The following is a 26175-nucleotide window of genomic DNA, read 5'->3' on the forward strand; positions in this document are numbered from 1 at the left end:
AAGGCAACATTGCCTCTGTCGCCATTGAGAGTGAGCGCACAGTTGATATGGTGGAATTTATCAGCTGAAGGGTAGACAGTGTTTACAACAGAGACCAAGAGGAAACGACAGCACCATTTAGTAAGGTTTTGAGGTGAATAGACGAAGTTTAGGCTGCGTATGTTTACAAAAACATCGTTTTGTTGCTGTCTGTGCGCTGCGCGCGGCTGATACTTTTTGGTCAGGTTCTTTGTGTGTCGACAATGGTTTGTTTTTCTCCTTTTGGATCTCTCTTCTGGCTTTGACCGGATCGTTTTAAATGAAGTGTAGAGTTGCAATCGTACAGCTTTGAAGGAAGTCTGGTTGGAGTGTGTACGGGTGGAAAGGAGGGGATAGGCAGGATTTTAACAATTAGACAAATAGGAGTTCAGAAAGGAGATGGGAAATTGTCTGAAATCTCCCACTTCGGATGATATCTCCTTGCTCCACGAATCCCAGTCAGACAGGGCCAGTTTCGGTGACGCCAACGATCCGGATCAGGAACCACCACCTCCATATCAGGTAGGCTTATGAAAAGCAATTAGATTAAACAAAGTTGCCCTAAACATAGCTAGAAAGGAGATTGTTTTTAGGCAGGGTGTGCATAAATTATCAGTTATTTGTTTGTATATATTAGCGCCTATTTTTTATCATCTATAATCTGTTGTAAAACGAATACTAATATACAGAAATATGTCAGCTGCACTGGCTTCTTCAACCAGGCACCCCAGGAGCTCCATCTGTTTAATGTGGCCCTAGACAGTGTGGGATACTAAATCCTCTTTGTTTAACACAAGGTCTCGACATAAACTTGGCCTACACTTCACATCAGTCCAGACAGATGGACAGCCTGTAATTGTATTTTTACTTGCGAGTTGATTTACCAGTTTTATTACAACAGAGTGTCAATTCTGATTGTGACGCTATTTGTTTGGAATTCTGTAATTGTGACGTCATTGAGATTTTATTAACGAGGGGCTTTCCCTCATCTACTGCGGACATGTGGAACCAGCTGAGGTTCAAGTAATAAGCTCGTGTTGTTTTATTTTGCCCATCTCTTTTGTTTGGATATGTTTAAATAAAAGGCATTTATCTCAGGCCAACACAGCGTAACACTTCCCTGGGAACTGGTTTTGAGTGGATGAACGTCTTATCGTGTGGGTAGATACAAACGAGTTCCAACACTTTGTAAACACTGCGCAATAGGCAAACTATTTATACACTGTCAGTGTTATGAAAGAAGAAACCTGGTATATAGTGTGGATATGCATTTGACTGACAGGATGTCAAGGCTCTGTGTTGTTTTAGTCATGTTTGCAGCTGTATTGGCTGTTACATACTCTTTGCTGTATTGATCATATCTGCATAGAAATGCTTTACCAGAAAGTAATTCAACATAATCTGCATTCGCTATTAGCAAACCACTATTGACCAGTTTTATTCAAAATGACAATCAAAAGAGGTTTTATTGCCCTGGCTTTCTGAGACTTGACACAATTTATTGGATATTCGGATGGCTATCTCAGACAATCATGCAGATCATTTCCTGAGAACTACTGTGATGTAATCTTGTAATGCAAAACCTTTCTCTGGAAGTTTATAGTGTTCTCTCCAATCTTGGAGAATCTGCATCTTGATTGGCATGAAGAGGTTGCAGCTGCCCAATGAGAACAAAGGCAGAAGGTGGGATGTTTTTGTGCTCTAATCCTTGCTCATTTGCACTTATTCAGCTATAATGACTGTGGTCTAGCAACATTCTGCCACTTCCTCCTCTGCATACTCATCTGGAAACAGCCTGAACATTCTGATGGGACAAGAGATTTGACTCCGAGATGGCACCACAGATTATAATGCATCTTATACAGCAAGCCTTGAATAGTTAGCATCAAAACAGAAAACTTTGTAAGTGTTGTTAAAGAATATATATGAAAATGATAAAGGAATTAGGCTGATCGCAGTCTTGTAGAAAAACAATGTCATTTTCCATTGGAGAACATAATATTGACAGGAAAACTGATCTTAGATATGCTTTACCAGTGGTGTTTCATATATTCTGTTCTACAAGAGGAGCATCCATCTTTTGTGTTTCTTTGAAATCTTTAAATCTTTTTTAAAGTAAATCTCTCACAGCTTACAGCTCCAGGGTTGAAATACGACGAATACAGGCGGCTGTGGCTCAGATGGTAGAGCAGGTCGGCTACCAATCTCAGGGTTGGTGGTTCGAATCCTGGCCCACATGGCTCCACATGCCGAAGTGTGCTTGGGCAAGACACTGAACCCTGAGTTGCTCCCAATGGCAGGCTAGCGCCTTGCATGGCAGCTCTGCCGCCATTGGTGTGTGATTGTGAGTGTGGATGGGTGATTGGGACACAGTGTAAAGCGCTTTGGTAACCTCTAAGGTTAATAAAAAAGCGCTATATAAGTGCAGACCATTTACCAATTATGACAATAATATAATTAGATGAGAAAATGCACCACTAATATCGCTCTTTCTTTTGTGTTACTGGGCTGTGTCTTTCAAGAAGAGGCACCTTTCTTCTGAACGCCAGCACAAAATGCACTCAGCTATTCTGTTTTGTGAAGTTATGGAGTCTCTGGGGTGCAAATTCAGACAAGGGTGTTCAAAAACGAGCCAAAGCAGACAGAGCCTGCTGAATTCACCCAGAGTTTGTTAACTGCACTGCTGCTCTGTGCAATATTCTGATGGCACAGCAGAGACTATTATTGGAATGTTGGACAGACAGGAGGTTTATTTGAACCACGCCAAAAAAAATGCATGGCACCCTTGAGAACTCAAATCATTCCTAATCTCAGCATATTCTCCCATCGCCTGCCAAGAATGCTTGAAGTTTTTTCCCCTAGAGTCTCAGGCAGGGGGCTGGAAAGGGTTGCCTATGTTTTCAAGTATGTACTAAAAAACTACTGCATTAAAAACTCAATATTTTTTACCATGATGTAAAGAACAGTATGGGTAAAAATATAGTTTTGCATAGTTTGTGGCCAATTTCGTAGGGCCTGAAGATTTGCAAGATCAAAACTTTTCTTCTTTTAGGCAATAAAGCAGTAAGTGTGTATTTTTTTCCCACCACTAATGGCACCAAACAAAACTGCTTAAATTACTGTTTTCAAAGAGGTTTTATTTTTTTTCCAATCAGACGTCAATCTGTTCTGTGTAACTTCACTTTATGCAATAAAACCAAACCGGGATTAAAATATGTGTATTCATTCATGTTCATGTATCAGGTTAGAGTTCTGATTCTGTCACGCATCTGAACAGGAAGTTATATGAGGGAGTAACGAGGAGAGAGACAGGAGTGTAATATGAGACCGTCCTCTCTTGTTGTGGTAATTTGGAAAGCAGCTGACAGCACTTGCTGACTCATCCATGAGGTGGGCATGGTAAAATAAGCATGTGTCTGAGAGAGACACCACGCTCACAGGGCTCAATAATAAGGCTTGCCTACTGGCCAGGGGCCAGTGTGTACAAGTTTCTGTCAGTCTGGGTTTTTGTCTGACAGGACTGTGGCATCATCGTCCCATGTCTGTCTTTTGTTTCGTTGCCTGTTTTGTGTGAGCGCAAGGTTTCAGTTGTATTCCCTGCCGTGCGCTCTTCGTTCATGTCTGTAGCGTGGTGTCTGGGTCCTGACTTCCTGTCTGGTTTGGTTTGTGTCAAGCTCTAGACACTCATGCTTCATGTTCTCTCTGTTATTGACGCTTATGTCATCTTGGCAGCGTGTACTCATGTCAAAGGTTTATGTCTGTCTTTCGCGAACACTGGTGCATGTTGCGCTGTGCACCCGGGTCGCAAGCTGTCTTCACGTTGTGCTGAGGTTCGGTCACTTCGGTTTAAGATTTCAGGTTTTTGTGGCTGAACTCTCGCACAAGGTTTTGCACATTCTCTCATCTTGTTTGTCGGTTGGCATTACATTTACATTTATGCATTTGGCAGACGCTTTTATCCAAAGCGACTTACAGTGCACTTATTACAGGGAGCAACCTGGAGTTAAGTGCCTTGCTCAAGGACACAATGGTGGTGGCTGTGGGGCTCAAACCAGCAACCTTCTGATTAACAGTTATGTGTTTTAGACCACTACGCCACCATCACTGAGCGTATATTGCCTTATTGTCTTGGCGATGTGCGTTCATGCCATTCGGATGTTTTGTTGTCTTGCGAGAGCACGTGGCTTTGTTTTATTTCTGTATCACCGCGTGTCTCTCTGTCTTGCGTCATACCCCGCCTTCCTTGTTTGCCCATTATTAGATTATTAGTCACACCTGCCCTGTCTCATTTACATGTTGATTTCTCTCCCTATTTAAGTCTCCTCTTGTGTGGTGTTCGGTGTCAGTTCGTCTTTTTGATCCAGTCTGTCTTTTGTAGTCAGTCGGTCTTGTTTTTTGTTCCCTGTCGGTTTTGGATTACCTTCCCATCCCTGTTCGGTCTGGTCGGTCCTGTTCCCCATTTTCCTCTGCCCCAGCCTGGATATCTGTTTTCCCCTACGGGGTTTGTTTATGTTTGTTATTTCCCTTTTGTGGGAGTTCTATGTTAGATTTTGTTTTATTTTTGTATTAAATAAACGATTATTTTTTTATTCTGTATCTGGGTCCTGAGCCTCTATGAACGTGACAGTTTCAGGACAGTTGATGCTTGCATTGATTATTTCATCTTACATTAGTTGAATGTGCACATGTTTTTGTGCCTTGCAAACATTTTGTTTTCTTGATGCATTGATTATTGTTGCAAATTATGCTAATTTAAATTAGGGATGGGAACAAGTACTTTAATGTTTTAAAAAAACAATAACAATAATAATTAAAATGTTATTTATTTAAAAAAAAGTATATTTGGGGGGGGGGTTATGTAGTGCAAGTAAAAATCTTCAGTACCGTCTCAGCCAGACCAGAAAACATTTATTAGTAGTAGTAATCCTGTTGTAGAAGCCAACATTAGAAATAATGGAGGTTCCCTCTTGTCTAAATGGAACTGTTTTCCCCTCCTCCCTGCTTATCAATCGATTTCCCTCTCCCTTTCTTTTTCTGTGTGTTTACTTTGTTGTGGCTGCTCTCTTTAACAGGCTGCTTGCTCTACTCTGACATGGTGAGCTCACATCACACTGCACCCAGACAACTCATCTGAAGTGGAGAACTCTCACTTAACCTGTCTCACTCTCTCTCACCACACACACACACACACACACACAAATTCCCATACAAACAAACAGGGTCTGGAAGGAGCCACAGGTGCAAGAGAAGAGAAGCTCAGTCCACAGACTCAGAAGTAATGTTGGTATCTAAAAATTTTAAATTTATTTGAACAATTTCTCTAATGCATATGAGAAATAGAGAAAAAGTGGGGCAGAAAGTAATCTTTTTTGGGTTAATAGCTCATTTCTTTTGAAGGAGGGATTTGAAGCAAGGTGTTGATTTCTATGAGGGGAAATCCATGCAGTGTGCACAATACAACCATTCATAGGAGATAAACATCTGCAAACCATGTAGAAACGGCTCTGCTGCTTCCAGAGTCTCAGTCGCTGAACATCCAACTGTGTAATGTCCTGAATTTGTGGTGTAATGTAACATATGTAGCACTGTTACACCCCATCTAGGGGTTAGGATGCAACATAAAAGGTAGCACTCGAAAACAGGTTTTTAGAAACAATTATTCTTTATTTATCTTAAATGGGAATTCAAACAGTAGGAATTCAGTAGCTGACCAGGCCAAACTAATAAACAAAAGCATAATCACTCTTGACCTCTTTCAAATCCTGTCAAGAAAAGAAAATACAATACATTTACCTTACTCCCTAACCCTAGACGATGTCAAAAGATCTACAATAAACACAATGACATCAGACTCCTTACTTTCCCAGTCTCCAATTTTTCAATATATTTACAAAAGTATTTACAATGTTCTAAGCATCTAGGTTGAGGGGTTAATCTTAAATCAATGTCGATAAACAAGCAAGTATCAAATACATCAAACACAATTCTCAAACAGATTCTCAAAAAAAAAAAAACACTTTCTAAACACTCTCCAAAACTCTCAAACAATCCCTCTTTCTCTATCTGAACTCAAGAGAAAGTGATGACAGGGCTTTTAAAGGGCTCCTGGACCAGGCTGCACCAATCAGGAAGTGGGCTCAATTAGGCAGCAGGAGCCAATCAGACGTCGTTCCTAAACATTCCAAAACATCACAGATACAGAACAGAAAATTATAGGGTTGTAACAAGCACACAATAAAGAAATAATGTCCATTTTAAACAGTCTTGTTATTTACACACAGAAAACACCACATAGTTGAACTTTTAAGTAAGTAGCTGTAACCAAATGTATGAAATGTTAATTTTTGGTTCATTAGCCATTATCTATGTACACGCAAACAGATCTGTATTTTAGTGTGGCGAGCGTGTGTTCCTGTGTGGTAATGGAGAGAGGAATTTGTGCTGAGCTTGTACAGACTGTTTCTGCACTGCTGGCTGAGTAACACTCAAGCACAGCTGTTTGTTTAACCTTCCTGTGCTCAGATAAGAGTTCACTTCTTCAGCCCCCTTACTGCTAAGAACAAAGAAGGCAGACTGTGTGTGTACAAGAAGAAAAAGGGAGAGTTGATTGTCCCAGAGTGAAGCACAGGTGCGCAATTTTTCCAGTTCTTGTAAGCCTTAACATCAGGAGCCATTCAGTCATGCACTGCTTTGTTACTTAAACTAATAGTTCAGCCAGAAATCAAAAGGACTCAAAGGCAAAATAAGTCAAGATTTTCATATTTTTTTCACCCTAAATGCCTTTTTACACCAAACACAATTCTTTGCCACGATTTCTCACATGATTAACATTTTGAATCGAAAGAATGGCTTCCTAAATTCTTACCTTGAGCTAACATTCGCGTTGAATAGCACGGTGACAAAGCAAATAATTTTTTCCGGTGTCAATATTTTTTTCTTTGCCCAGCGATGAAATGCGCCAATCAGCCGATCAGCCTAATATTGTGTAGGTCCTCCTTGTGCCACCAAAACAGTGCCAACCCACGTCTCAGAAAAACATTGGGAAACTGGAACTTGTTTGCTTGTCATGATTGTTTTGCTAACTTGTCAATTAGTGAACTAGTCAACATCTCATCGTGATGGGCGAAGGGAAGACCAGCTCAAAGTTGCGTTGAGCCACCTACACTACTGGGGGAAAATTGCTTACTGATTAGCAACACCTAATGTAAAGGCGTGTGTTAAGGAGTTCAATGGGAAGGAGGAGACGAGAACCAGCTTGGCAATATAAATAATATTTTAATGAATAACTTCATTAAGACAAAACACACACATGACGGACATGTCCGTAAACTATCTCTTTCTCGTCGCACCACCGTCTGCCATCGGCCTTTATCCCTCTCGGAGGCTTAATTAGCCTGATAAGCGACCGGGTGTGTATAATCACAACCCGGCCCCGCCCTCCGCCTTCCACCCTGCCACAGCGTGAATGTGCTAGTGGCGGTCATTTGCATTGTTTTCTATGCGAAAGCGTCTTTTTTCTATGATTCTTCCTTCATTATCACGTCGCTTTCAGTGTGAAATGGTCTTAACTATAACTTAGTGAACACTTAATAAATGTTGATGCTTTTGCAGCTGTAGTAGTATGTTAAAGAACAACCAGTACTTTTGAACAACTAAAAATACTGTAGAATCATATAACTATACATACATACATTCTGGAAAAATTATTTGTATGTGTCTCCTTGTATGTTTTGCGGCAGTTTCGTGGTGAAATGAACACCAGAGGCGCTACAGCAACAACTTTTATTCCCTTTCACACAAATCACAAGTAAAACGGACAGAGGTGGGTAGAGTACCCAAAAACGGTACTCAAGTAAATATACTAATACTTAAAAAAATGTGTCAAGTAGAAGTAAAAGTACTAATGGTAATAATTACCTGAGTACGAGTAAGAGGGTATCCAATTAAAAGAATACTCAAGAAGCGAGTTACTGGTTACTTTATGATTATTATTAACAACGTGTGCACTGATCGTGTGCCTGTGTCACCCTTTATATCCTTTATACACTATTACAGTGTAACAATTCAAATTCTGATATCCTTTATTCGCTCTCATATTCTAAACCTATGTGACTTAAACTCAATAAACACAATTAAGAATTAAGTTATACAGAATGTTAGCCTCAGTCACCTTTCACTTCCATTGCATATTTGTCTCATTTTAAAGTGAACGGTGACTGAGGATGTCAGGCCCTAACACTCTGCCTAACAGAGAAGACAGAAAGGCACACAGATTTGGAATAACAAAAATTAGATGACAGATTTGGTCAGATCTGAAAATGAAAAGAAAAGTTTGGAAATGTTCCTTGTAATTATTAGAGTGAAAACTTTAAACAATGTCTCTCAGGCTCAATTATATTATTATGCATTATATTAGATATTCTGAAATATAAACTGAAGGCCATTTATAATAGACTATTGTCGCTATTTCACAGCTTTTTATTGTACTATTTGCATTCTTAGTTCATTACTGCATATTTTCTGGCTTACAGTATAAACAGTGACAACAATTTAGATCATTAGTTTTGTACATTGAAAAGTTAAGTTGCACCATATCTCTGTTTAGAGGCATATTTGGGCTTATTTCAGTTCAGACCTTGTACTCTGTTGTCCTTAAGAAAAAAGCACAGCACCGGTCAAACGTACAGCTTTTTGCTGTATGCTCGCGCTGTGTTTATCAATCAAAGGAAACAGTATCAGGAAGATAAGACCCATCCTCTCTGTACATGCCACACAACTGCTCGTTCAGTCACTTGTCATAACTAGACTGGACTACTGTAACGCTCTCATTGCAGGCCTTCCTGCATGTGCTATTAGACCTCTCCAAATGATCCAGAATGCAGCAGCATGTCTGGTCTTTAATGAACCTGAGAGAGCACATGTTACACCACTCTTTGTCTCTCTCCACTGGTTGCTGGTTCATGCACATACAAAATTCAAGGCCCTGATGCTGGCATACAAAACAGTCACTGGGTCTGCTCCAGCATACCTAAAAACATTTATGCAGTGCTACGTTCCCACCAGAAGCCTGCGGTCGGCTAAGGAACGTCGCCTTGTCGTACCAAAACAAAGAGGCACCAAAACACTTTCCCGAACTTTCAGTTTCATCATACCACGTTGGTGGAATGACCTTCCCAACTCAATCCGTGAAGCTGACACACTCTCTACAGGTGAAACTCGAAAAATTAGAATATCATGCAAAAGTTAATTTCAGTAATTCAACTTAAAAGGTGAAACTAATATATTATATAGACTCATTACAAGCAAAGTAAGATATTTCAAGCCTTTATTTGATATAATTTTTATGATTATGGCTTACAGCTTATGAAAACCCCAAATTCTTCAAAAAAACGGTTAAAAACACATCTTTTCCAGAAGCACTTAAAAAAAAAAATAAATAATAATATTTACAATTCTTGTTGCACTTAAATCTGTTTTGTATACTATTCTGATGATAGTGAAACTTTGTAGTATGGCACTTTTCATACCACTGTCTCCTTAAGATGATTTGCTTATGTTTTCCTCTTTTGTAAGTCGTTTTGGATAAAAGCGCCTGCCAAATGAATAAATGTAAATGTAAAAGGCATTTACACACAATGCTAATGTTTACATCGAGTTATCTACTGATGTATTGCTGCACTTATATAAGAAAATGTATACTTAAAAACTGAAGTCAATAGAGCCTGTAGTTACAGAATCACCATGAAACTGACCATTACAATAACAAACAAGCCCGCTTTATCATTATATCTTCCTGCAACATGTTTTCTTAAGCTGGATGTATGTGTTTTCTAAAGTTGGTATGCTTAAGAAAACACGCTTGTTTTATTGTTGAATGAAGGCATTGCATAATGTTATTTCTTTTTCACAGTGTTGTTGTAAAGAAACAATTTTTTTTAGCACTTGCTGCTGCTGCTGCTGCTGCATTAATAAACTCGATTCGAGTGACGGAGCGCAGCTGTAAAGTTCCGGTTCCCATTCAATAATCTCTCAATAAATAACGAATTTATCAACAATTATTGAATTAAAACCAGTAATGTAGCGACCGTATCATCTAAAATTATAACGAAGAGTAAAACATTTTTCATTAGAAATTTACTTTTGTAATATTACAAAGTACCCACCATTAAACCTACTCTTAATAGTACATTTTCTGCTAATAGTTACCCAAGTAAACTATTATTATTATTATTATTATGGATAAAATGTAATGTGTTACTACCCTCCTCTTAAAACGGCAGATTATCAGTTCATAAACACTTAGTTTTTGCCCTGTTCCTTACACAATGCTATCTTAGGACATTAAAACACTTCTGCCATGATGCATGACATATAAGGCATTACATTTTACCCATGCAATACATTTGCAACTTCATTTTCAGCTTATTCGAGTGTGATCAAGTTGCTCAGTAGCAGAGTGACTCCTTTTTGGAGGTTTGTTTTAATAATGGCCTGGGTGGACGTGGGAGGTAAGTGTTGAAGATTAACTAACTAGTAGCTTGGCAATATTTGGGGCTTCTCAGATGTTTTCAAAACTGTGTAACTTTTCTGATTACCAGCTTTTCCATTCAATAGGAAAAATTATTTTTGCTGGGTTTTTTTTGTCGTCACATTCACACAGTCGAAATCTGTTCATCTTGGCTAGCATATTTTACTTCAGTCTCTGTCCTCAGTGGTTGTGCTTCTGGCTGAGTCATTCTAGCTTCTCGTCTTGTTTTGTGCTAATCGAGTGATAGGCACACAGGAATGTGGCACACATGGATGTCCTCACTTCAACGTTTGTTGTGATAGCATTCTCATCCATGGTATTGCTTTGATTTCTGATTAAGATGAGGTCAGTGGATGGCATTGTTATCAGGAATAACACATGTTTTATTGGTTTATGGTTATGTCTTATTTTTGGGATTAAGGACAGTGTGTGTGTGTGTGTGTGTGTGTGTGTGTGTGTGTGTGTGTGTGTGTGTGTGTGTGTGTGTGTGTGTGTTGATGCTGAAATGGTTAAAGTAAAAAGTTTTGGATAGTTTTGTCTGGAGTACAGGAAGTGGTGCTTTCAGGCTTTTACTGGAACAGACTCTGAGAAAGAGTGCAGAAAATGGACTGCAAGATGGTTTGTCTGTTCCGGTAATGAGGGAGGGCCGGATACTGGACAACATGCTTTGTTTAGCACCCAAAGTCTACCAGACCAAACAGAATTCCCCACTCGCCTGCTCCCATTTTTCCCTGCAATCCCTTCATCTCTTTGTTTCGGTCTGTCTTTGTCTTTTTTTGTGAAACAGTCATCATTCTCTGTAGCACCCACAGTAGTGATTGAGTGCCTGATGGTGTTAGTGGTGCTCTCAAATGAGCAATTTAACAGCAATGACTGTGTTCTTGCATTTTCTGGCTGTTTCTGAAATAGGACTGCCCCCTGATAGTCGACCTAATCTTAGTCAATGAGAAGAGTCTTGGTCGACCAAGTTTTGATTGGTCGGCTGAACGCAAAAAAAAAGAAAAAGAAATAAAAAATAAACCTCCACAGGAAACTGACGAACACCAGAATTACCACTGGTTGGACACTAGGTGGTACTATGGGGTAATTTTTGTTAAGCAGGGTTAGGGTTAAGCCTACACAATAAAGCAAGACACCTTGATTTCAAACTTGTAACTTATTTTAACAAAAAATTCAAATGAAACTGGAAAAATATTAAGTGCAATTAAAATGTGTTGTTAAACTTTTTGAACAGTTGTCAACATCTCTGGCAAATAACCTGCTTCATCTGTGCATTCTCTACCATTCGGGTATTTCGGTGTCTGGGAAAATACACCATGTGTGTGAATAAATTAATTTTGTTCCCTCCTTCACGATATATATACTGTGTGGGTGTGTGTTTGTGTGTGTGTGTATATATGTGTATATATATATATATATATATATATATGTATGTCGCAATATCCAATTACATCGGCGGGATCGGTGAATATTCTTGCTTTAGTGATTTTACATGAATTAAATGAATTTATTTAAAAAATGAAAAACTTAAATCAAATAAGTTTCTAAATTCAAATTGCACTCCAAACGAAATGAAAAATTAATTAAAATAATGAAGTGATCGAATATATATATATATATATATACATACATAACCACCTTTCCATTCACAGTCAGGCAAGTATCCATCTAAACATGCAGGCGTGAAGACTAAAAATGAAGACATAAAAACAATTATAAATGTAAAAATAATTTTAATGATGATAAAAATGACTGAAATATAAATCATAGTTCGTGGTGAATATGTTTGTATTTATATATTTTGTATTATTTTACAGGCTGCAGAGTTGCGTTCACAATGAAATACTCAAACCCAGAAATACTCAAACCAGCCCGACTGGTACCAACAATCATCCATTCGATTATCTAATCAGCCAATTGTGTGGCAGCAGTGCAGTGCATAAAATCATGCAGATACGGGTCAGGGGCTTCAGTTAATGTTCACATCAATCATCAAAAAGGGGAAAAAAATGTCTCAGTGATTTGGACCGTGGCATGATTGTTGGTGCCAGATGGGCTGGTTTGAGTATTTCTGTAACTGCTGATCTCCTGGGATCTCCAAATGTTGCCAAAAACCAAAAACATCTAGAGAGCGGCAGTTCACTGCCAGCACATGTACAATCAGCACATACAACAAAACATAAGATACAACAGATAAATATATAGAGAAAACTTCAAAATTAGGGCAATATTGTTGTTCAGATACTGTATGTTATATATACATATGAAGTTATGTGCAAGGTGATTTAATGTGTTGTGCAGAAGAGGTAGGATATGTCAAATAAATATAAATGGAATATAAATATGAGTGAATAGTTGAAAATCCACTTGATTGTATTGCCACAATGGAGAGTATTGAGGCAGTTTTAACTGTTTATAAGGTGTATAGCCTGAGGGAAGATACTGTTCTTGTGCCTGACTGTTCTGGTTCTCAGTGCTCCGTAGCGCCGGCCAGCGGGCAACAGTTCAAAAAGGTAGTGTGCTGGGAGAATGGGGTCCAAAGTGGTATTTCTAGCCCTTTTACTCACTCTGGAGGTGTACAGTTCTTGAAGGGTGGGAAGGTGAGAACCAATAATCCGTTCAGCAGTCCGTTAAGTGCAGAGGACAGACTCAATGACTGCTGAGGAGAACTGGATCAGCAGCACCTGTGGCAGGTTAAACTTCCTCAACTAGCGAAGGAAGTACAACTTCTGCTTGGCCTTTTTCACAATGGAGTCAATGTGGATCTCCCATTTCAGGTCCTGTGAGATGGTAGTTCCCAGGAACCTGAATGACTCCACTTCACAATGCTGCCACAGTGCTGTTTAGAATGGTGAGCAGGGTTGATGCTGGGGTGTTCCTCCTAATGTCCACTTTCATCTCCAATGTTTTGAGTGTGTTCAGTTCTAGGTTGTTTTTACTGCACCAGTGAGCCAGCCATTCAACCTCCCTTCTGTAAGCAGAATCGTTGTCATCTTGGATAAGGCCGATGAATGTAGCATCGTCTGCAAACTTTGGGAGCTTGACAGAGGGGTCCTTGGCAGTGCAGTCGTTTGTGTACAAGGAGAAGAGTAGTGGGGAGTGCACACATCCCTGGGGGGCACCAGTGCTGATTGTACATGTGCTGGCAGTGTCACTAACTGCTGCATATCTCTCAGAAAGCTGGTGATCCACTGACAGATAGAGGTGGGAACTGAAGAGTCACGTGACACCATGTGAGGATCGGACTTGTGAATGGCAAGCTCTGCGCACTTTGCTAGTTTTAATACTTTTAAACCAGTGAGATTCGATACATTCTGTACCATAACTGTTCTAGGAGGACAGTATGTCAAAGAATTAAAAATCCTTGTGCTCTGGGGACATTAAAAGACACTTACATGCTAAAGCTGACGCCCCTCGAGCAGGCCACAAGTCTGGGAGTCGATTTAGTTGGGGAGGTGCTGGAAATGCCGCGAGAGACATTCATGCAGCGAAGGCTTTAATTTGATTCCGTATTTTCAGTATGTTTATTTAATTTGTTGAATGGAATCAATTTAAATTTGTAATTAAAAAGAAAAGAAGTGGGAACCGAGAGCTGGGTTAATTTATTCCATAAGACAGCATGGATGGTGGTGTTGAAATCCAAACTAAATTCCACAAATAGGATCTTTCATAAGTCCCTGGTCTGTCTAGATGTTGCAGTATGTAATGCACTCCCATATTGACTACATCATCCACCGACCTGTTTGCTCGATAGGCAGACTGCAGGGGATCCAGAAAGGGTCCAGAAAGGGATGATGGTGGAGCATTTGAAGAAGCGAGGAACTACACGTCATTCTAGTGATGTATTTAAGATATGTGTGAAGATGAGAGCCAGCTTGTCAGCACAGGCTTTTAGACAAGTGGGTGAAATAGTAACTGGGCCCTGTGCTTTCCTTGTCTTCTGTTTTCGGAAGATCCGGCACACATCCTCTTCACAAATCTTAAGTGCAGGTTGAGTGGGAGGAGGGGGGGGGGATGGGGGGTGTGGGTTGCAGGTAGTGTTTGTGTGAAGTGAAGTGAAGGTCAGAGCGTGTGTGGGGTGTGAGATTGGGCTTTTTAAATCTACAGTAAAACACATTCAGGTCTTCAGCCAGTTGTCGATTCCCTACAGTGTTTGGGAATGGTTTGTAATGTCTTTCAGGCCACTCCACACTGATGCAGGGTCGTTAGCTGAAAATTTGTTTTCCAACTTTTCAGAGTAGCTTCTTTTATCTGCACTAATCTCCTTTGCCAGTATGTTTTTGGCCTGATTACACAATATTATTTTTCCGCATGGTTTTGCCATAAACCATGGTTTGTCATTGCTGTATTTTAAATAAGTCCTAGTAGGAATGCACATATCCTCACAGAAACTGATTTTTGATGCCACAGTATCTGTGAGCTCATCCAGGTCGGTGACTGCAATTTCAGTAACACTCCAATCAGTGCAGTCAAAACAGGCTTGTAGTTCGTGCTCAGCTTCAGTTGTTGTCTTCTTTACAGTCTTAACTATGGGTTTAGCTGATTTTAGTTTCTGCCTGTCGATTGGAAGAATATGGACCAGACAGTGATCAGAGTCCCATAGCTGCTCTAGGGACGGAGCGATATGCATCCTTTAACAGTGTAACAGTGGTCCAGTATATTTTTGTCTCTGGTTGGGCATGTAATGTGCTGTTTGTATTTGGGCAGTTCACGTGTGATGTTTGCTTTGTTCATTTAATTCATTATGTTGTTAATGTGTAGAGGCTTTACAAAATATTGTATCAAATATGAAATGCATGGCATTATAGCGTTAATGCATTTTAAATTAAAACGTGTAAGTGTGAATGTTGGCCTATGATATTCCACAATCCTATGGACAAAACAATAAAACTGCCATTTCACAAAGTGATTGAAAGACGTAAATTATTTTATAAATGGAGAGTTGTTCAAGTTTTAAATGCATTTCTATCTTGGAATAAGCATTTTAGTAATTGTCAGTTTAAATATTTGCTTGATTATCTTTAAAGCTTGAATTTGTTTTAAATCTTTGATGCTCAATCAAACTTTCTGCATATGAATGATGATGCATTAATGCTCTTAGGTGTCGGTGTTAGATCAACACAGCATACACATAAAAAATAACTGAGTGCACCTTTAAAATTGATAAAGTAATTTCTGTGCCAGTAGCAAAGTTGTAAATAATAATGAATTATTTCAAAAAGGTTTCCTGAACACTACCCATTTTCTCAGGCCATTGGTTGAGCCAATATAGCTTTGTTGGGTTAGTTGGGATGCTTGTACAAACCACTTTTAAAGGTGATTAACCTATGAATATTCATATGAATTCTAGTGGTCTCTTAATATACTGCTGGTATAGAAAAAAGTAGGTAATTTTAACATTGAAAATAATGACACTACTTTTCTTAATTTTCTTTAAAGCTCACTAAAATTTGTTCTAGACCATGAGATGTGATGTTATGGTGTCTTGGAGGCTGGTCTGAAACAAGTTTACTCGAGAGGTATCTTCATACAGAAAGTTCTCCATGTTAAGTCATTGACTGTATGTACAGTATGGCTGCTGTCTGCAGTTTTGTTTTCCATAATGTGAAAAAAAAAAAAGTTTCAGAAAGACTGTCAGAGAAGAAGATGACGTTGCTGTCAGAACTATTGTGTTTCCAGCTAAACACACGCACACACACCTTAATTTGCTGGATCAAAAGAATGCTGACCACTACATTGTGAGTGTGTACTGTGCCAAACTCGCACACAGTCAGACTTATTTCTTTTAATTTGGTTTTGTGTTGAGCTGGTGTGCAAATAAGTGTGTATTCCAGCAAGCAGAATAACCTGTCTGATTCGGTGCAATCATGTGACTCGAAGGAGTTAAGATCGCCGTTGCACTGTAACCTAATTCTTACGTGATCACTGAACCTGATCTCAAAGCTCACCTTTAATCTGAGCTGAAATCAGAACTAGTGGCGCGCAAGCCATGGATGCCTTTTCCCGGACAGCTCCTCCCAGGCCTTAGGCCTGGTTTTCACAGCATCTATTTCCCTGTAGAAAATGTCCTACTTTTGAATAATCGCTATCATGGTGTGCATGCACACATCTGGATTTGGGTTAAAGGTTTATCAGGTAGCAAACAAAGTAAAGGTGGGGGAAATCAATATTTGAAATTATTACTGTACATTATGATACCTCGTGATACTGTATCAATTTTCAGTTAAATGTATGGCTCAACAAATATGACAATTCTGTCATTATTTATTCACTCTCATGTTGTTCCATACTTTAATTACTTCTTGCTCCTGTAAAACATAAAAGGAAATGTTAGGCAGAATAACTTTCTGTTGTGTTAGGCCATTCACTTTCTTTGTTTGAAAAAAAAAAAAATTAATGCTGAATGAGACCAACATACTGCCTAACATCTCCTTTTGTGATCCATGAAGAAAAAAAGTAATACTGGATTGGAATGACATGAGGGTGAGGAAATATTGACCAATGAATATTTTTTGGGAAAAAAGAGATTACCCTGATAATTCAGAGTACGTGTGAGATGGCTAAAAGTACTGTAGCATTAAGGCCAAAGTATACTTCAGTTTTCCACATTCCACTACGTCTCGTGCACTGTGCGCGTGATGCAAATTTCATCATCAGCGCAGTACACTTGGACTGCATCGTCGGCGAAAGTGTCCATAAAGGTATGTGGTCAATTATTTCTATTTGACAAAAATCGAAACAAAGAACATGCTGAATGTAATTGTGCAAAGCACTGAAGTCAAATGCATATGAAAGAAAAACAAGCAAGTTAAAGATTGCAGTAAATTAAACTTTTTTGAATTTCCATAAACTAAACATAATCACAATATTTTATTGTGACCCAGATAATGATATAGCATTATATAGCTAAGTCCCTGGTGATTTCCACAGCTAAAACAAAGTTACAAATATCTGATAAGTCTGATTGTCAGTAGGGTAATGTCTGTACATTGGTCTATTGTGGGTGTCCTGAGCGAAGATTGTACTGGTGTTTGTTCTTCGCAAAACCTCAAGCTTTCAAGGTCTGTAAAACTTCCAGTTTCAGGCAATAACCATCAACACCACCATTCACAAATCAGCACTCGATTATGAGGCTAATTTATTTAAGGTTTTAAAGGGAGACAAGATGTGAACACCACGGCACAATCGTTGATGCCTGAAACGTGATATTAATGCCCTACATTGAGTGTAGAGGTAATTTAATGTTGAGTTATTATGTTGTAATGGTGGTTAGGGTAATAGAATAGAACAGAACTATGTAATGTGTCTGGTATCTCTGTTTTACGTGATATCCTCACCTTAAAGTTACTGTGGGGCCCTGTTTGTCTGTGCTCCATTTAGTATGTGATGGAAAGCAGCTGCAGTAGCTGATTGGCTCACCACAGCAGCCAATCAGAGAACGTCTGAGGATACACATTAGGTCTTAGTTTTTGCATTAAGTTTTAATGAGTTGAAATCAACCACACAAAAACACTGATGTGACTGATCCAGTATAGCAATGTTGTTTCTGTATGAGGGGCATATTTGATCTCAGCAAAAACACATTTTAGGAAAAATACAATGCAAGAAATCCTAACAGATGTTTTTATATCTGAGTTCTTTGAAACTCTAAACGTGTAGCATTATTCATAGAGGATGTGTGATTGATTTGATCAAGTTAAGATTTGGTTTTTAATCAGTTCTCATAAGAAACATTTATAAATGTTAAGGATCAAGACCTCAATGTTAAATATATTTTTTGAGATGTTAAAAGGGCTTTTTAAACATAAAAAAAAAAAAAAAAAAAACTGGGTACTAATTAATTTTTTTGTATTGTGTACCTCAAAACTATATATATTTAATAAAACACATTGAAGAAGGCAAATAACTTAAAAAATTATTATTTTTTGTTTATTTATTTATTGTGTGAGTAATCTGCTGTAAACAGTGTTTATAACATCCACTTGTTCTAATGAAAGTAATAACTTTTGTCAGTGTGTAGCAGTGCACACTGAGCCTTAACACACACACACACACACACACACACACACACAGTCTCCCAAACAGCTTTGACCAGTGAATGATGAGCAGGCACCTGTCTCAATGGGAGACTTGTTCACATCCCTCTCTTCATAAGTACCCTATGGACTCAATATGTTCCCATTTGGGCCTTTATGTCTAAACGGTGCAAAAAGAGAGATAATGCCCCCTAGTGGAGATTTGGTTGTGTGTGTCTTAAATATTAAGACGCTTACTCATTACTGTATTTGACATTGAATAACGGCATAGTCAATTCTGGATTTGTTTGATCATATTTGGCTTTGCATAGTCCAGTAACACTCAAAGTGATTCTGCATTTTTAGTACATTGCTGGTATTTACGTGTGATATTGAATTCATGTGGTGGAGATCTGGGCTGGGAACTGAAATGTTTTAGGTTTAAATACTACAAGGTGTGATCTATGATCCATCAGCATTTTGTCCTTAAGCAAAATACTTAATCTCATGATACTGTTCCTTTAAAAAGTGGACTGTAAGTGACATATAAAAGCATCGCCTAAAATAGCTGCATATTAACCCTTGTATCTGAAATGATCTAATTAATCTCTGCAAATGCCTTTGAAGGCTCTCTTAGGAAGTAATTGTGAGCAAGTTCGTTCACACATTATTTTGTGTGTTATATCAGGAGCAGATCCATGTGCCGGTGTACCACCCGACTCCCAGCCAAGCCCGGCTGGCTACCCAACTGACTGAAGAGGAGCAGGTGCGTATTGCTCAGAGGATTGGCCTCATCCAACACCTGCCCAAAGGAGTCTATGATCCAGGCAGTGACGGCACCGAAAAGAAGATTCGAGAGTGAGTAATGATATTATGTATCCATCTATACAGTATGTCTGTTATATAAAATGGATTGAATCACAATCTGAGAGCACCATATAATTAAGAACAAAATTTTTAATTTTGATAAAATATACACTAGAGCATTGTCACAAGCACAGACTGCATGCCAACCTCCATCTATTCCACACAATAGAGGTGTGTGTTAATGTGTTGTCATCTTTTCTTTGCACAGGTGTGTTATCTGCATGATGGACTTTGTGTACGGAGATCCCATCCGGTTCCTCCCCTGCATGCACATCTACCACCTGGACTGCATAGATGACTGGCTGATGAGGTCCTTCACGTGTCCCTCCTGTATGGAGCCTGTAGATGCTGCTTTGCTCTCGTCCTATGAAACTAACTGACTACTGCCTGCGCTGATGCCCTCCCTACACACACACACACACACACACACACACACACACACATACACATAGAATCAGCCCTTGAGTCCTGTCCTAACATTGCCCCATTGTGCTCACAAAAAAAATGTCCGCTCAGTTGGGGGCGTGGGATGTAGAAGGACCTAAGAGCCACACTGATGGTTTAATCTCTCCTGCGTTGTCCTGCTGGACCGGGAAACCTGCAGGAGCCGTTTTGCACCCATATGACTTTATCTTGGGATTTCCTATGACTAGCTTCAAACATCGCCCAGACAAACCAGTCATGCACCATTCCACTGAAGCAACACTTACACTGGAATGAGACAAACCATCAAGAAACCTATTGGTGGACTATTTAAAGAAAACACCAGTTCAACCTTCAATCTCTATTTATTTATATCTTAGCGTCTCAGTTTCCATAAAAGGCTCATTTGGTTTTCGGCGAAAGCACATTGGGGCAAAACAGCAAATTATATTGCACACACGCACATATTCATGCAAAGAAAAAAGAAAGAAAATTCCATGGTGAATTTTGCACTTTGACTCCAATTCAGAGAAGTAAGCCTAGCTGTACACACATGTGCGCACAACCCCCCTCCACCAGTTGTGCGCACAGGAATCATCGCTTTTAACCTTTATTTAACTTTAAGTTAGCTTTTGATTTTATATGTTTGTTTGTTTTAAATTGCTATACAATTCTGCATATTTCTGTTGAGAAGTTGTTATATTTCTGTATCGATTGTGAGCAGCAAACCTGAATAATAAGTTTGTTGTGCTGACAGATTTAAGGGGTGTTCAAACCGATAGCGTTTGCAGCGACAAAGTGACCAGTAGTCATTCATTTTCAATAAGAGTTCACAATTTGTGGCGTCATGTGCAACAGTTATCGCCAACAATGGGATGAAGTTGAACTGTCAACTTAATGCAATATGGCATGGATGCAATGTAGGAAGTTGGAACTCCTACTATCTATCTCCAACCTTATAATCACTGTCAGTGTGAACACTCGAGAAAGAGCAGGATGCAATTTGTAGTGGCAAGATGAAAATTTCCCTTTGTCATTGACTTTAAGAAATGAAAAAAGAGAACAAGTGATGTAATCCTGTGCTTTCCTAAATTGAAAATGTCCAACACTTGGTGGCGACAGCTCTCACATGTCTGATGAGATTCAATGTTTTGTTGCTCTTTGCTTTGTCATTTTAAAATCACCATTGCTGTTAGTGTAATAGCAAATCCGAAAAATGCATCTACAGACAAAATCACTGAAGTCATTGGAAACCTAAAGTCAGCCCAGAGTGTCACGTGTGATATTAATATGATTAATGCAATATAGGCTGTAGTGACTCACTACATGTATGAGTGTGCAAAACCGCTTGATCATGTTAGTTTCACCTTCATTGCACTTACGTTTTGCTAACATAATTGTACATAGTGCAAAGACATGCGGTTATATTTTTTTGTGATTTCTATTTTAATTCTGAGTGTACCGAATACTTCAAAAGAATTCTTTATGACATCACAAAGGACTCACAACCTTAGAAAAATTAACAATTGAATCCTTTGATTATTTCCACTGTTTTCACAGTGAGAGTCACCAAGGATTTGGCTGAATCATTAATCAAGCATATATATGTTTTTCTTTAAAGTAAGTGAAAAATGATTAAAGGTTTTCCCATTGATGTTTTCAGCCAGATTTTTTGGCAAATTTGTGTTTTATATCAAATAATAGACAAAGAGCAGAGCTGCAAGAAAAGTTGTACAATATTTATTCAAAAGGAAATATTCCTTCGTTTCCACCTTTATTTGGTGAAATTATGCCCAGCCCTCTCTATGACTATAAAAGAAAGCACATGAGAGCATTGAAAATGAGTCTCTATTTATTTTCCTCACAAATTTTATAGAAAGACTGATAGAATTCAGAATTGGTTGTGGGCAACGTGCCTCATCTTTTCTCTTGATATTATCAATATGAGGCTTTAAATCTGTCTCCTTTACTCAAAACTAGATAGAAACAAAGCTCTGATGGTTAGTGGCTGCTATTGAAGTGAAGATTTTTCTTTTTTTTCTCGTTTTGGAAAACATGCCTTGTGTGGAGTGACAGTATGTGTGTAGTTAATGAAGGTGGGGGATATATTCTTCATAGATAATCCATTGACCTGTTTTTGCACAGTGCTTTTAGTTTGAGTTTTTGTCCTTTAGGTCTCTCCATACAACGAGGAGCTCCATTGCCTTAGACCAGACAAGGAGGTTTTTGCTCGACGTCCTGGGCTGATAGGGACTCTACACCTGCGACAGAGCGATAACGAGTGAGCATTTGGACGTAATAATCAGGGGGCCACTGGGCCCCGGACCACGTTTACAGGACACTTCTTGCTCCTGAGAGACATGTCATCAATGCAATGCCATGCCATACATGAAACTGATTCTCCATGATGTGCTGGGAGCACATGGACATTATCTATGATCTGTTTGTATGTGATGTGTGCGTAAGGCTGTGAGAGTCTCCCGTTTGTCTGTTCTTAAATATATACATAAATATGTATGTATATATAAAATTATGCATCTTAACTGTACTACAGGCAAATAATAAATAGCATAAATTCTATGAAATTGTCTGTCTGTGTTTCTGTTTAGCTGCCGATTTCTAATATCAGGGTTCCCACCTTTGGTCCAGGCCTGAAAAAGTCATGAAAATGTATGTGTATATAGAATCTTATAGTTTTTCTCTTTCTAAAATATTTAATTAGTTAATGGAAAAGTCACAGAAATTAATTGGGCAAAAAAGGTGAGAACATATTCACCTTTGTCACTAATGTGTTCTCAGGAAACTTTTATTTATAACAATAACAAACATAAAAAAATTTAAATAGATCATTAGTCCGTGTATGTTAAAAAAAAGAAAGTTACAGCATGTCTACACCGGACGCGTCCACACGAACGTTCTTTAATTTGTATAGCAGCGCCTGCAGCGCAAAATTGAACGCGACGTTCGTTTATTGTCGGCCCAACAGAGGCTTCCAGTGTAAACAGCATCATTGGTTATAATGGGGTTCTATTGTTTTTTATGCGACGTGCCGCTCGCGTCAGGTGTAGACAGGCTGTTAAAATAAATTACTACCCTTCTCTCTTTCAAATACATTTTTAAGATTCTCAAAGTTTGATTATTTGGCCAATGTAACTATTAGGCAGTTGACAAATAATAGACCATCTTTTCATCAATAAAAAAAACTTTTGAAAGTATAAATAGATCTCTAGTAGTGTCACAGAAAGTCCTAAAAATGCATATAGTATGATTCTACAAGGATTACACAAGTGCTGTTTAAAGAGTTCATAACTACATATGTAGGCCTAATAATGATTTTAAAATGCTACATTAGTTTTAGAGTATGCTATAGCATTTCACAGCAGGGTACTGCTTGACAGATTGGTCTTTGAGACATGACGACACTGCTATGTAATGAGTTCCATGCTTTGGTGGCTGGCTCCTCAGAGTAGGTCCTGTTTACATTACTAGAGGTCGCCTACCGCACATGAGATGCTGAGTCACTTTTGTTGTAGGCCTTAACCTGTGGTTACAGTAAAAAATAATTGTAATATAATATATATATATATATATATATATATATATATATATATATATATATATATATATATATATATAAAAATACAAATTGGAAACAGGTGAGGTTGCATTTTTTTGCTTTGGGTTGAACTTGTGACAAAAAAAAAAAAAAAAGGGTTTTGCTGTTAATCTGGAATCAGAGCTGTTGTTTGATGATATTTTGGTACTACAGAATGGCTTTGTGAAGTGCTAGTTCAAGTTGTAACACTTTTTACTCAGTGAATATTTCAGAGAGTGGGTTTCCACCATTATTTCCCAGGAAATAAAGATACAGTTCGTTAAAACATGGGGTGTGTTGTGATGGAAACCTGATGTTTATTGATACTGATATAAAGAAGATACATTTTCTGAAATGTGAAAAGTATTTGTAAATAACGATTTGTGTTAAATTAATATAAAATGTGTGACACTTGCCCAGCTATAAATGTGTCAACCTGACATAAAAAACACCTTTGTCCTGAGAACTCACTTCAGCCTTTCAGATGTTCGAAAGCAACAGTTAAACCCACTTCTAGAGAAAACATTTATGCAATTGGACTTATCACTCCTAACCTTATAGTTAACAAGATAGTAGTTATTTTGATAACGTCAATATGTGACAACCAACCCTACCTATATTTGCATACATACACATTGTATTTAGGCCTTTTGTTGTACACACACAGTGCAAATAGGCTTATATACTCTCTGACCAGCAAAAAGGCAGAACAACTTGCCAACCATTCAAAACCTCATTAGGAGCACTTTTACCTACAGATGGAACAACTCCACATTGTCACTTATAATCCACATTTAGGGAGAATAAAATTAATCCATATGACACAAGTGGTTAAATGCATGTGTTCAGTAGTGACAATATTTAAGTCATTTTTTATCATAAATGTGAATCACCAAAAACAGAAGGAGAAAGTGAAGGAAAAAGGACTTTAGTATTGATCTGTTTATCAACCACACCAATCATATCGTTTCAGAAGATATGGATTTACCAGTCGTCTGGAATACTTTCATGTTGCCCTTATGTGGATTTTGGAGCTTCAAAATGTTGGCACTCATTCACTTGCATTTTATCGACCTAAAGAGCTTAGATATTCTTCAAAATATCTGTTTTGTGTTCAGCAGAAGAAAGAAAATCATACACATCTGGGATGGAATGAGGGTGAGAAAATTATGAATTTTAATTTTTTTGTGAACTAACCCTTTAAGTGCATTCTGAAATATTTTAAATGTTACTAGACACTGTTGAGCAAGCAGCAACACATGTATTTCATGACAGTTAGTGATGAGGCATATCAGATAGTCTGGGCACATAACCAACTACTTTGTCAATACCCTCAGAGTCTCAATGTGCATGAGCAGAAAAAGCATCCCGGAATGCACAACACGCTGAACCTTGATGCGGCAGAAGACCACATTGGGTTCCACTTCTGTCAGCCAGCAGAAAGCGCAGAACACAAAGCTGAGGCTGCAGTGGGCACCAAAACTGGACAGTTGAAGACTGGATAAATTTAGCCTGGTCTGATGAATTTCGATTTCCGTGCCAATAGCATGAATCCATGGACCCAACCGGCCTTGTGTCAACAGTCCAGACTGGTGGCGGTGGTGTAATGGTGTGGGGAATGTTTTCTTGGCAGACTTTGTACCAGCTGTGTCAAGTGATATGTACAATATTGCTGTCACACAAGATCCTCTAAAACTGCATGATGACTAATGTATATGTACACACATTTTTATTGTATGTTTGCATTTATTTATTTATTTGTTTGTTAACTATTTATTTAACTATTAACCATAACTATGTATAGTGGAAGACTGGGGAAATTTGTCACAAAGGCTATATCTTAGTAACTCGAAAGTTTTGAGTCAGAAGTTTGCTTAGCCAATGACACAAATCCTTGTTTTCTTAAGTACTGGATTTGTATGTTGGTTTCAAACTAGTTCAAAACTGTCTAAATTAAAATTCCTATTCCATCAAATTTTTCTAATAGTTCTTGGATAATATTTGAACACAATAAAGGCATACTGGCATACATTCAGACCCATCTTTATATAGGGTCACCTACAGTATACAATGAAGGTAGATTTGGTGGGTATTTTTTCATTAATGTCAGTTCAGAGCAAGCAATCACGAATGCTTTAGATAGATAGTGTAATTTTAACAAGCCCTGCACACAAAAGGTCAGCATGTGTTCAATAAACTGTATCTTTTTTCTGGACAATAATGGTGAAAATGTTCAGAGCCTCTCTGCATCCTTTTTATATTCACTGAAGAAAAATTTGTAAAAATATCCCTGTCTCCCCTATGAATATTATATATTATATATACACTGATCAGCCTCAACATTAAAACCGCCTGCCTAATATTGTGTAGGTCCCCATCGTGCCGCCAAAAAAGCGCCAACCCACATCTCAAAATAGCATTCTGTAATGCTATTCTTCTCACCACAAATGTACAGAGCGGTTATCTAGACTTTGTCAGTTCGAACCAGTCTGGTAATTTTGTGCTGACCTCTCTCAGCAACATGGCATTTCTGTCCACAGAACTGCCACTCACTGGATGTTTTTTGTTTTTGGCACTATTCGGAGTGAATTCAAGAGACTGCTGTGTGTGAAAATCCCGGGATATCAGCAATTACAGAAATACTCAAACCAGCTCGTCTGGCACCAAAAATCATGCCATGATCCAAATCACTGAGATCACATTTTTCCCCATTCTGATGGTTGATGTGA

The 26175-nt window shown here is 38.5% G+C and overlaps 1 protein-coding gene across 1 annotated transcript; it reads left to right on the plus strand.

Annotated features, from left to right (window-relative positions):
• Nucleotides 1–22425, plus strand: LOC127631182 (RING finger protein 11). The gene is made up of 3 exons (XM_052109209.1): nucleotides 1–540; nucleotides 19250–19419; nucleotides 19637–22425. The coding sequence occupies exons 1-3, from the start codon at nucleotides 418–420 to the stop codon at nucleotides 19806–19808; spliced, it is 465 nt and encodes a 154-aa protein (XP_051965169.1). The 5' UTR covers nucleotides 1–417; the 3' UTR covers nucleotides 19809–22425.
• Nucleotides 22426–26175: the final 3750 nt, after the last annotated feature.

The sequence above is a fragment of the Xyrauchen texanus genome, chromosome 37 (assembly GCF_025860055.1).
Source record: "Xyrauchen texanus isolate HMW12.3.18 chromosome 37, RBS_HiC_50CHRs, whole genome shotgun sequence".
Taxonomy (NCBI): domain Eukaryota; kingdom Metazoa; phylum Chordata; class Actinopteri; order Cypriniformes; family Catostomidae; genus Xyrauchen; species Xyrauchen texanus.